We start from the raw sequence: 13,360 nt of genomic DNA on the forward strand, positions 1-13,360 counted from the left end.
CAGTGCACAGCAGTGGGGCGAGGGCAGTGCACAGCAGTGGGGCAAGGGCAGTGCACAGCAGTGCTTCGAGATCTGGTAGCAAAGACCTGGGAGAAGTCTCAGGGAGGGATGGGGCAGGGTAAAGGCAAGAAGAGCAGGGCTGATGCCAGTTCAGGCTGGGCTACAGGGGTTTGGGAAGGAAGAGGTGGGAAGAGAAAGGAGAAAGGGAAGAAAGGGAGTGGGACAGAAAGGAGAAAGAGATTGGGGGAGGGGGAGGGAAAAGGAGGAAGCAGGATGGGGAGGGCAGGAGCAATGCTGGCACTGCAGCTATTTAACACAATAAACTCCATTGCTTGGTTACAATGGGATGAACCTCTTCTCTGTGTTCACAGTATATGAAATGTTCTGGTCTTTGGAGGAGCAGCAATAAGCAAGAGAAGCCTTCCCTGACTATTGAGCACTCCACTCTGGCTGCTTTTTGCAGCTCACCCTGAGGAAACTGAGGCTCAGGGAAGCATGTTTTTAACCCAAGTCAAAGCCCCTCTGACTCACAAGCCCTTGAAACTTTTCTTGGGTCACTTCTTGGGAGGTGAGGGCGGCTGGGGGCACAGGCTTACTCTGCAGACCTCGAGGTCGGGCACAGACTCACGACTCTCCCACCTCAGCATCTGTCCCTGCTCCAGGATTTCCTGTACACATTTTCCCAGCGTTGCATGCACACAGGTATATCTTACCTTCAAGAACCAAGAACCTTAGAATCCCTTGGATGATATGAAACAAAAAGCATATCAAGTCAGCTTAAAGTCTCCTTTTTTAAAAAGACAGAGTTTCACTGTGTATCCCTGCCTGCCTGGAACTGTCTCTGTAAACTAATCTAGCCTTGAACTTATACAGACACACCAGTCTCTGCCTCGAAAGTGCTGGGTAAGGTGTAGTAGCTGCGTCCCCACAACAGCTATCTACTCATGTCCTTAAAGACAGGATGACTCTCTCCCCTCCTTCGCCCTGGAGGTGAGCTGCAGGTCTAGCAGAGTCAGCTAGAGCTCCTGTGCTGAACTCTATTCCAGCACGCCCTACCCACCCTCTTCAGCAGCCGCAGCAGTTGAATCCGCCCGGGCCCGTTGGCTGCTGGCCATGGTGCTGAATGTCCCTGCCTGCCCTTTCCTTGGGCTGTCTCCTGGGATAGAGGGTGGAAAGCCTTTCTCTAGCTTTGCCTGTGACTGCTGGTGCGAGCTGAAGATTCCGCAGGCCTGTCTGAGAACTTGAGACTTTATGGGTTGGTGAGAGCCGGACTGGTCATTCATGGCGACTCATTTCCGATGGGCTTACAAGGTGTGGCCAGCACACAGTGATTGATCCTTGGGGAATTAGATTGTGAGCTGCGGCTTGGCTGTAGAGCATCTGCCAGTGAGTGCAAGGCTCCGGATTATCTCCAGTGTCATTAATGAATGAATTAATAGTAGCAGTTACTTAAATCTTTGGTGAAATATAATCTGTTTGGCTAAGGTCTCAAGTGCAGGGGTTATCATGGTGGAGCATATCCCTGCACTTGAGAAGCTATGGCCTGAACACCACCAGTTCAAAGTCAGCCTGGGCTACATTGAAACACCTTGTCTCAAAAAAAAAAAAACCCTCATTCTGATTTATAAACAGAGGCAAAATCATGCTTCAAAGCACGACAAGTGAAGGCTGGGCTGCACTGTGCCAGAGTGCTGTTAGCATCTGTGAGGTCTCATGTCTCATCGTGGTCTAACTTACAAAACTATAGCAGCGGGGCTAGTGACAGACTTGGGGCGTGGCTCGTTTCACCTCACTTAGCTGTGTCAGACCCTGGGTTCCATCCTCACACTGCAAAAAGAAAAAAAAATGAGCAAAATCAAATTGTGGGTTGTGGTGTGTGCCGCCATGTAAGCACACCCTGCTGTCCTGCCTCTTCTGTGACCTTGACCAAGTTTAGAAAAATCTGTCTGAACCTTGACTTCATCCAAAAATGGGGCTAAGAACAGAACTCATCTGGCAGGGTCATTTCAAGGGACCCCAAGGGCAGAGCCCTGGTCACATTGCCTACTGCAGCGTCCCAGCCATGGTGGCTGAGCTGTGACTGGACCTGGAATGTCTGGGCCCAGTTCCTCATTCAGTGATGGTGGCAGAATGTGGCAGCTTCTGCTTATTGTAGCAAGTACCAGCTCTCAAAGGCACTTGGCTCTGCTGGCATCTGAAAGCAGTGGGAGCTGGGTATCAGGTCGCTCTTGTGAGGACGGGTCTGGGAGCTCCTGCAGACCGGGTTGACTTCTTCCGTGTGCTTCCTCAGCACGTCGCTCTTTCCAACCTCTTCTGGGGACAGGGTCTTTTAAGGCTGGAGCTGAGGTAGGGGGTGGAGAGCATTGTGGGAGCAGGCTGGAATACCAGGGCCTGCTCCAAGGGCTTCTAAGGACTGGGTACCCACTGCCATGTCCACTTTAGGAAGTGATTTTTCTTTGATGGACTGATTCCCCAAAGGCAAGACCCTGTGAGCCCTTGCAGCCTTGCCTTTCCCCTGGGCAGTTCTCGGCCATTTCCAGAGTCTCCTGCCAGGATGGTCTGTGGGTCCCATGGGGCCTTTTGAGGAGGCTCTGGCCAGTGGGGAGGCAGCCTGGCTTTCCAGCAGACTGGCTTCTCTTCTTCCCTCTGCCTCCTCACTGCCCGAGGACTCTAGACCTGCTGACACAGTGACTTTGTCTTCAAGTGCCCAGGAGGCCAGTGCAGCCAGCACAGGCATTGCTCAGCAGGGCTGTGAGCTAGAACCTGTAAGTCAGATGCAGGGGGTGGGGCTGAGGAGACTCCTCCCCTGCTCCTCCCTAGAGCAGCCTTCTATCTCTGCCTGGGCCCCTTCCCCTCTGCTCATGGTAGGAACTCATTTACAAGGTCTTAAAAAATCCAGATTTTGATTTGTGTGTGTGATAGTATTTTGTTTGAATGTGTGTCTGTGCACCGTGTGCATGCCTAGTGTCCTTGGGGTTCAGAAGAGGGGATTGGATTCCCTGGAACTAGAGTTATAGGTGTTTGTGACCCACCATGCGGGTGCTAGGAACTGACCCTGGGTCCTCTGTAGGAGTACAAGTGCTTTTAATCACTGACCCATCTCTCTAGCTCTACAAAAGCCTTTTTAAAAAACGTGTTTGCCTGTGTGCACTCGTGTGTGTGACCTTGAGTGTCATCCTTAGACACATCGTCCGCCTCCTTTTGGACAGGATCTCTTCTTGACCTGGAGATCACCAGTTCACCCAACCTAGGCACTAAGGAGCCCCAGGGCTCCACCTCTCCCTGCCCCCTCAGCACTGGGATGACAGACCTGGCTTTTCCCGTGGGTCCCAGTAATCGAACCCACACCCTCATGTTTGTGACCAGAGTACCTTAGCCAGAGCCATTTCCCCAGGTCCCCCAGATTGTAGATTTCTCACGTCCCTGGGAGCTGGGTCTAAAGTGAGGGGGCCATGAATGAGGAGCTGCAGAAATCAGTATGTAGGCTCTCCTCCTCCCTTCCCTCTGAGGAAGTGTGTGCTGTACAGCACAGGCTCGCTTGGGGCAACCAGACAAACCCATGAGCCAAGGAGGCCAGAGCAAACCCCTGCTGGTGTCACACCTGGTTAGTAAAAAAGACAGTGGACAAGATGAAGATGAAAAATACGGTGGTCTTTAAAATACAGTGTGGGGGGAAATTAAACAGAAAAGAGTGGAAAGAAGTGACCCTTGAATAGAAACCTAGAGGAAGCCAGGGAAGAAATCCTGTTGGTATCTGCGGAGAGTCTTTCAGAAGTGTGGGCAATGCATGCAAAGGTCCCGTAGAGGAAACGTGCCCCGGATGCTTGGAAAAATCTGGAGACAAGGTGGATGGAGTTCATGACCGAAACAGAGCATAGAAGAGACAGGCCAAGGGGGCAGTAAAGGCTCCTGGACAGTGGAGAGGACCTCAGCTTGTCTTCCAAGGGAGGTGAGACCTGCTGAGAGGCTATGAGTGCTTGCATGTTCTATAAACTGGAATCTTCTGCTTGCCTTCCCCCACCCCAACATTACTCTTGCTTCGTCAAGATGCGGGGTGTCTTCTAGCCCCCTGGCCTGAATGAGGGAATCTAGGACTCTTGGGCTCACTGGGGATCTGGATGCGGCGATGGGCTGAGATCCTGAGAGGGCTCAAAGCCCTGATGCCTGGCTCCACCTACCCTGAAGTAGAGCACAGGCTCCCTGAACTGTGCTAGCACACAGCCTAGAAGCTCTAGAAGGCTCCTCCTGACTCAGAAAGTGGAGACAGGCCTTAGACTGCATCCTTAAAGGGCCATAATGCCCATGATGTTGAGCGCTTGCTTTGTGTGGCCAGAACATAGGACCCGTTGTCAGTGACTTGTACTCGGGGTCTGTGAAGTGACATTGGAAGCTCGTGTGTTTAGATTTGACAAAAAGAAGAGGAAGTAGTATCAGGAACTGAGCCCGGGGGATGTGGATCTGTCGTTGCAGGGACTCAGGAAGCTGAGGCAGGAGAGTTGCAGGTGTAAGGCTGGCCTGGGCTGCAGAGTGACTTTGAGGCCAGCCCAGGTGACTCTGCAAGATCCTGTCTTGAGATAAAAAGTAGGAAGAGGGCTGAGGATGTGGCTTCTTAGCGTGCGTGAGACCTAGGGTTCTCTCCCCAGCACTGCCAGAACTGATAAATAGAACACAATGAAGTTGCGAAGAAGAAATGGAGTTTCTCTTCCGCTCATCTGCATGCCAAGTCTTTCCTTCAGATCTCAGGGATTCTGGGTTCTGAAGCCCAGGCACTAGGAACCTTGCTGACACAGCAGGACCTAAACATGGTGCCAGCTGCTGCAAAGGCAGTTTCACGGCAGCCATCTGGGGACAGGAAGCCAAGGAATGCCAGAGGGAGATGGTGGCTCCACGAAGAAGCAGCCACCCAGGCTGGGAAGGCTGACTGAGAGAGAACACGAGTCTCATTCAAATCGCCAGCGCCAGCAAGGGCTTGGCCTTGCTTTCTGTGTGTGCAAATATTGGCTCTTGTTTTCCAGGCTGCAGGGTGAGGCAGAGGGGAGTCTTTGTAGCGCTTTGTTCTGGGTCTGGTGCTGAGAGGCAAGACGCCAGTCACGGATGGGCTTGTGAGTCTCTTTTGTTGTCATCCTGAATTGCTGTTTGCAGCTGGGCACTGAGACTGACACCAAACAGAAAAGGCCTGGCCGTCCCTCCTTCCTGAGATGCTTCCTCCTCCGTATACTGTCTCCTTTACCTTTCCATCCAGAAAAGGGGTTTAGGCTTTAGTTCCTTCTTCCAGCCTTCTAAGGGGTGGTTTGACGTCACCTCCAGAGTACCTAATCCAGTGACCTGTCGTCCCGTCACTTGGGAGGCTGAGACAGGGGGCTCCCAGATCAAGGCTAGAGATTGAGACCCTGCCTCAAAAACCCAAGCGAACTGCCAAACAGATCTAGATGCAAAGCAGAGACCAAGCCAGTCAGCTTCTCCGAGGGAAGCGCCAAGAGGGTCCAAGCCCTCCCAGCCTGTAAATGGAGGCACACTGTCCTTGGGGACACACATGATGCATTTGGCTCTGCAGACAGCAATCATACATGCTTCGCCACTCCCTGCAGTGTCCAGGACAGTGCCCACTCACGTACTGAGTCAGGCTGGGAACCCGTTCTCCCTACCCTCAGGTGCTGTGGTTGCATGTCTAAAATCCACTTGTTCACTCTCAGCTGTCCAGCTCCAAGATTGGTAGCTCCATCCACAAGCTGTTGGACTAGGGCTGCTTCTGAGGGACAGGGAACTCACGCTGTTCTCTGTGAACTAGTCTGTGTGTCAAGCTAGAGCAACAGACAGTTCCTGGGGTGAGGAAGAAGGGCAAAGGGAAAGGGTGCGTCCCTTCTCTCAAATATTGTTTTATCATCAGAGTCCCTCCCCTCCCCGCAAGATGCCTGTTCTGTCCACTTTTACAAAAGATTTGTTTTGGTTATGAGACTTAGCCTTTAATGAGTATGCTGAGCCATCTCTCCAGCCCACAAAAGACGTGTGTGTGTGTGTACGTGCATGCTTGTGTGTGTGTGTGTGAGAGAGAGAGAGAAAGAGAGAGAGAGAGAGAGACAGAGAGAGAGACAGAGAGAGAGACAGAGAGAGAGAGAGAGACAGAGACAGAGAGAGAGAGAGAGAGAGAGAGAGAGCGCAGTGCCCATGGAGATCAGAAGGTGTCAGATTCAGGCCTGAACTTGGGTCCTCTACACTCTTATCTGCTGAACCATGTCTCTAGCATCCCACCCCAACCCCAAGACTGAATTTCTCTTGTAGCCCTCACTGGCCTGGAACTGGTTATATAGACCTGGCTGGCCTTAAAATCACAGAGATCTGTCTGCCTCTGTCTCTGCCTCTGCCTCTGCCTCTGTTGTGTAGAGAAGGCCTGCCTTGCAAAGTCACCAGGGACCTGGGGACACGGAAGCCCTCACTGCCCAGCCCCGCCCTTGAGGCCCAGCAGACCTGGTGTACACCATGGCACAGTGGCCATTACACTATCCTTGAGGACGGCACACTCGGTCCAAACTCTACTTTCTCTTTCATGCCCAAGATGTTTTCAAGTGACTAACACCCTGGAATTTAGTACAGTCGGGGTGTCGCGCAACTGTGCGTCTAATTCCCGCACGTGGAGCCCTCACTCTCCCCTCCCTCAGCCCCCATCTTCCAGGAAGCTGCCTTGAAGATCTGCTGATGCTGTGTGTTCCATACACGGCGGCCATGAGCCCCTTTGTGCCTTGCTCCTTCCTCTCGCCTCATAGTCTCAAGCTGTGTTCACATATCAGGGCATCTGTCTTTGGGACTGCAGAGTAGTCCACACGGGACAGAGACAACCTCCTTACTCTTACCTGCTTGTTTAGCCATACCAAATAAGGTATCTTCCACTCTTTGGCAGGTCGAAAACATTCTGCCACTTAGCAGTGTTCGTCTGACTTCTGATTTTCTAATTCTTTGAGCTCTGTTCCTCAGAGTAGAATCCCGGTGTGGGATGGTAATTCCGTATTTAACCTTCCTAGGAAGTGCCACACAGCTCCCTGCTCCCTGAGCAGTGCACAGGATTCCCGAGCCCCCAGCCCCCAGCCCCCAGCACTAGGCGCTCTCTGACTTTGTCTCACTCCACTCTGTGGGAGTGAGAACTGATCCTGCCCTGTGGTGCTTTCTAGAAATCTTCAGGAGTGGGGCCATGCATGCATGGTGCACGTTTTTTGGGTGTGCACAGTTCATGGATGGAGGTCAGAAAACGGCTCTCAGGAGTCATTTCTCTCCTATCATGTTGGTTCCGGGATTCAGCTCAAGTGGCCAGTACTGCTGGTATGCCTTTATTTACCAAGCCATCCTGTTGGCCCATGTCCATTTTTTTGTTAACTATGCTTTGGGTGTCATGGCAGACCACAGTTTGTTTTGTTTTGTTTTTTATGTGTGTGAGTGTATGCACATGTATGGATAGGTGTGTTTGCATGTGTGTGGGTGTGTGCATGTATGGATAGGTGTGTTTGCATGTGTGTGGGTGTATGCATGTATGGATAGGTGTGTTTGCACATGTGTGGGTGTATGCATGTATGGATAGGTGTGTTTGCACGTGTGTGGGTGTGTGTATGCAGAAGTCAGAGGTCATCGAGGTCAGCGTCAGGCATCTTTTTCAATTGCTCTGCACCTAAGTTTTGAGACAGAGTATCAATAAACCTAGAGTTGCCTGTTACAGCTAGTTGCTGGCAATCCTCGGGATCCACTCCCCCTCCCCAGCGCCTGGGTTTCAGATGTAGACCAATGTACCCATCTTTCCCGTGGTGGCTGGGGCTTCCTCTGGGATCCCTAAGCTTGCACAGCAGGCGTTTTACAGTTACAGTGTACAGTCTCCCATCCCCCTGACCAGTGTGATTCACCTCTTTCCTGCCTGCTCTCCACGGCACTCACTGTCTTACTACAGGCGTGACCCGTTGTCATCCTTCCATACACACAGTGGGTCAGTTCCTGGACCCCAGGAACACCCAGATCTGCAGACGTTCAAGCCCTGCCTTCCAGGCTTGCACACCTCCTCCCAGAGATGCCGGCTCTTCTCTAGTTGATCTGAGGACCTAACACGGAGGCATGTCCCTCACTAGTTGCTGCTGTGTGTTGTTTAGGGTCTGCCTGACACATTTCTCTCTCTCAGAATACTTTCCACCTCCAGGCAGTTGGATTGGTGGGTGCTGGCACACGCATGCAGAGGGCCCTGCTCTCCTCGCCGTGGTTCTGTCTGGTGCGCTCCATATGCTGGAGTCACTTCTCACACTCGCTTCTCCCTGAGTCTGTGGATTTTGCTCTCTTCTGCCCTTGGCCCTGCGGTGGTTGGTGGGAATGCTGTGTGCCCCACAGCCAATGCAGAGCTGCGGCGCTTGCAGTGATTACACTGCAGGGGTGGAGACAGACCTGGCCAAGGGGTGGAAAGAGTGAGAGACCTGGAGAAGGGGCTGGGGCACTCTTGAACTCAGAGCACAAGATTGTGTCGGCACCATGTCATGGAGGAAAGAGGGCCTCTCAAGGCTCCCTGAGGATTTATATGCAGTTAACGGGGTGACATTTTCTGCAGGGGTGTAGTCGCTGCCTGTGAGCAACCCTAAATGTATTGAGCCAGAGAGAGGGCAGAGGGAAGAAACCAGGAGAGGGACTAGGAGGGAAGGAGACAGAGAGGAGAGGGGGCTTGAATGTGACCCTCATGTGTATCTAGTACATGCTAATAGAAACCTTTTAAAAGTCACAGCTGCAGGGCTGGGAACTGCAAGGGTGCCCCCCAGACAGATGAGGCAGGTGACTGTGTGTGTCGCTGGGGTAGGGGTGTGAGGGGCTGAGGGGCTGAGGGGCAGGCTAGGGGTTTTGGGGTGGGTTGCCGGAAAAGGACAGGATGCGAAGCACAAAGCCACTGGTGGTCTGCTCCTTAACCCCCACACTCCCTTCGAGTACATGATCCTGGCCACCATCATTGCCAACTGCATCGTCCTGGCCCTGGAGCAGCACCTCCCTGATGACGACAAAACGCCCATGTCTGAGCGGCTGGTGAGCAATGGGGTGGAGGGGTTCTGGGTGCCTGGGCTGAGAGCTGTGTGGAGAAGGCCTGCCTTGCAAAGTCACCAGGGACCTGGGAACACAGAAGCCCTCACTGCCCAGCCCCGCCCTTGAGGCCCAGCAGACCTGGTGTACACCATGGCACAGTGGCCATTACACTATCCTTGAGGACGGCACACTTGGTCCAAACTCTACTTTCTCTTTCATGCCCAAAAACAAAATTATTATGAAAGAAATATGGATATACATAAACATAGAACAGAGCAGTTAGCCACTGCGAACCCACGCTTCAGATTCTGTCAGTGAGGCCCCACTGGCAGCTCTTCCTCAGCCTCTATTTCCCTCCGTGTTCATCTTCCCCAGCAGAAGTAGGCCCACGTCCAGGTCGGCAGCCGCATGCTTGTGTCTGCATAGCTAGAAATGCAGCTGCCTCGTGTTGCCACGATAATGCCTCAGAGCCAGTCTGTAACCAGAGTTCCTTGCTCAGCTATGTCATTTGGGGGTTGTTCGGTTCTACCAGGGGTCAAATACAGACCGTATTGATTTGTTGCCTGTTTGCTATGTTGCTATACTAAGGAGGAACACAAAGCCTCGCGCATGCTCTCCTGGCTTTTCTGTCACTGAGCCATGGCCCAGCCCCTTAGTAGGGGATTCCAGACAAAAGCTCTCCTCTTGGGGCAACACCACCAGCTTCTCGCTGGTGGACCCTAGACCAGGTTCTACTTCTGGGTCATGCCCTCTTGGCATTCATAATCTCAACCAAGGCAACATCCATATGTCTAAGGGTAGGCGTTCAGGATTCCTAGCCCAGGAATGGGTTGTTCTTAGCGCTCTGTCTCTGTGACACGGTATCTGAGGCAGCTCAACCCCCGGTGTGTGTTCCTTTGGCTTAGTTTCAGAGGTCTCGGCCCTTGGTCACTTGGCCTGTCTGGAGGGTGTGCTGCCTTGGGGTCACGCCACCCTCCACCACCCATGCCACTGACACTGCCTTCTCTCCCTTCCAGGATGACACAGAACCATACTTCATCGGAATCTTCTGTTTCGAGGCTGGAATTAAGATCGTGGCTCTCGGCTTTGCCTTCCACAAAGGCTCTTACCTGAGGAATGGCTGGAACGTCATGGACTTTGTCGTGGTGCTAACAGGGTAGGCGACGACGTCACATTCTATAGCAGATATTTTTCCAGAGGCTTGTCAAGGCTTGGTTAGTATTATGGTATGTGTGGCCCAGGCTGGGCTTGGAAATCTGTGCCCAGTGTTCTCCCCACCACCTCTGTGTCTGTTGGAGCTAAAACAAAGACCTGTTGTAGAGGCAGTTTCTGTTGTGCCGCGTGCACATGATCATGTGGTCCTCAGCATACCCAGTGGGGCAGAAGATGTTCCCATCCCCAGCCCACCACTGGGGAAGGATAAATATCCTCCAGTTACTCAGCAGCAGGGCTGGGCCTTAAACCGACCAACCAAGGTGTCTGAGAGCTCCTCCTCATTAGTGGATCCCATCCTTGGCTTGGAGATTGGTGCCTTTATTCCATGGTGGTGACTGTGCTGAGGGTTTCTGGCCACATGAACTGGTTTGAACTTTGGCAGGTTCTGCTCATGTCTTTAAGGGATTTTCAGATGTGGGTACAAGGAACGAACTGTGTCTGAAAAGCAAATGTCTGTACACTTCCCACACTGGCTGCCACAACAGATGGTTCCAAACTAAGAATGACTTCTACTTAATGGAAGTTTGTCAGTCACTGAGAGTCAAACATGTGCTTCCTAGTTGTCACTCTCGTCTCCCTAAATGATTGACAGCCTAGAGCCCTTGCTGTATTGTGGCTCTTTACTGTCAAACTGCAGTTTTCCGAAATTCTGCGTCTGTTAACAATAAACCAGATGGTAAATGATATGGGGATACTGGGATAGTTTGTGGGGCTGGAAAGGGCTTGGACCTTGTCTTCTCATTCATATTCCAGTGGATGGGGCTGCAGTAGAGTTCTTGCCTTCCATGAAGTCCTGGGTTTGATCACCAGCAATGCAGGGGGAAAAAAGTGTATGTTGGCTAGAAGTCAGTCACAGAAGCTGGGAAACAAGAGCTTGTGCTTAGAAGCAAATAGAGGTGGGTTTGGGGAGTGTTCTTTTCATTCTGTTGCTGTGATAAACTATCCAAAAGCACCTTAGAGGAGGAAGATATTTAACTGATGCTTCCAGGTCATAGTTCATCACTAGGGGATATCAAAGCAGGAACTTGAAGCAGAAACCATGGAGGAACCCTGCTTGCAGGCTCACTCTCTGGCTCCTGCTCAGCTGGCATTTCATACAACTCAGGACCACCTGCCCAGGGAATGGCACTGCCCTCCTACATCAATCGACACTCATGTCACAAGGCTTGCCTGTGGACCAGTCTAACCTAAGCAGTCCCTCAACCGAGACTCCCTCGGTTGGCAGTTAAGGCTAACTAGGGCAGCGGCTCTGTAGCCAGTCTTTGTAGAAACTCCATGGACCCTTGTTAGAGCCCAGGGTGGACCTGGTAGTCTCGGACTGGCTGGGGAGGGGCTCCCTCTCTGCCTTCCCTCTGCTCGCCTCTGGGTCACTCAGTTGAGTCCCCTCTTTCCTGGACACCTTCCTCTCCTCTCTTACCTTTGGGCATGTTGTCCTTCCTAGTGGCTCCTGCTGCCATCCTGGTCCTGTTGCTTTTGGTGGATGTCACACATCTTAATTCCTTTCCTAGTCATTATAACAACATGTCTGACATGCCCAGCTCGAAGAGGAAGGCCTTGTTTCGGCTGGTGGGAGGGAGGCTCCATTCCATGGTTGCTTGTGCTCTTGGGAGAACACTGCATTGGTGGGAGCTAGTGGTGAACGCCTCTTTTCGCTCTCCACAGTGTGGAAGAGACAGGTGGAGACAGGCTTGGGGGACTGCAGGATGGCCCTAGAGACCCCCTTTCCCCAGACAGTTCCAGTCTTTGATAATACCAGCACATTAAAAACCCATCAGAGCGACTCTATTGGTTAGGACAGAGTTCACCTCTTTTCGTTCTGTTGTCCCTGGAAACACCCTGAAAGATGAGCCTGTTTCTTGCGTGTAGGTGTGAGAATGTATGGGGGTGTGTGAGTGTGTGCCAGTGTATACGTTAAATGTATATAGGTATGAGCATAGAGGTGTCTGTGTGTGTCTGTGTAGGTACAGATTGTGTGGGTGTGAATGGGTATGTTTGTGGGTATGTGTTTTGGTATGTGTCTGTGTGAAGGTGTGTAGATGTGTGGTGCAAGTTTGTACCTTTGTAGGTGTGCATGTGGATGTGTGTGGTTGCGTGTGTGTTGTAGGTGTGAGTGTGTGTGTCCTGCACCTCTGTGCACAGGGGTGTGAGACTGGGGGCCAACCTCCGGTGTGATTCCTCAGGCGGTGCCCACCTTGTTTTCTGAGAGTCTCCCTGACCTAAAGCTAATCAAGTCGACTGGACTAAGCTATCCAGGGAGTCCCAGGTCTCCCACTGTCTCTGTCTCCAGCGCTGGGGTTACAACCACATCCAGATTTTATACGGGTTGTAGGAATCGGAACTCAGGTCTTGACTGTGTGACAGTCGCTTTACTGACGAGACCATTCCACCAGGTTTCCCGGACACGCCTTAGTGGATCCAGTCTCAGAATTGATCGCCCATCCTGGGCTAGCTGGGCTCATGCCCCTCAGGTCTGGAACACGTTTACCACCACCCCTGCCGTCTTACTTGTGTTTCAGGTCCTGTCTCTCCTTGGAGGAGTTCTTGCATGAGTCTGTATCTGGTGCAGCTGGTGTGTCGTGAGAGTCCTGGGCAGGATTGCATAGCCCTTGTGATTGTGGCAGGCATGCTGGTCATCATGTCAAGTCTTGTGGCTTGTGACTTGACATAGAATCAGGCAGTTTTCTCTTGCAGCAGGCCAACTTGTTACAAAAGTGTGTGGTAGGGGCTTGTAGAAGATCCATGTTTGGTTCCAGGCATCCCTATCAGGTGAATGTTTGTATCCACCAAACCCCCCTTTTTTTAGCAGAGTGGTTTGCTTTTGTGTGTGCATGTGTGTGTCATCTATGTGTTTGCATGTGTATGTGCAATAGTATCGTGTATTTGCATGTGTGTGTGTATGTCTGTGTGTGTGTATATGTTGATGGTGTGTGTGTGTGTGTGTGTGTGTGTGTGTGTGTGTGTGTGTGTGTGGTGTGCAGTGTGAGTGAACCTCTTTGGTCCATAGTCCCTGACTGTGTACATGTGTGTATGTCTGTGTGTCTGTGTGTATGTCTGTGTGTCTGTGTGTCTGTCTGTGTGTCTGTGTGTATGTCTGTGTCTGTGTGTGTGTGTGTGT

At 51.9% G+C, this 13,360-nt stretch overlaps 1 protein-coding gene across 1 annotated transcript in view; it reads left to right on the forward strand.

Moving 5' to 3' along the window:
• The window catches only part of Cacna1a (calcium voltage-gated channel subunit alpha1 A), a 243,021-nt gene that overhangs the window by 40,459 nt on the left and 189,202 nt on the right, over window positions 1-13,360 (forward strand). The window contains 2 exon segments of the mRNA XM_026777920.1: window positions 8,928-9,033; window positions 10,047-10,186. Of these exon segments, the coding sequence (XP_026633721.1) occupies window positions 8,928-9,033; window positions 10,047-10,186 (246 nt within the window).

Source organism: Microtus ochrogaster, unplaced genomic scaffold (assembly GCF_000317375.1).
Source record: "Microtus ochrogaster isolate Prairie Vole_2 unplaced genomic scaffold, MicOch1.0 UNK90, whole genome shotgun sequence".
In the NCBI taxonomy this organism is placed as follows: Eukaryota; Metazoa; Chordata; class Mammalia; order Rodentia; family Cricetidae; genus Microtus; species Microtus ochrogaster.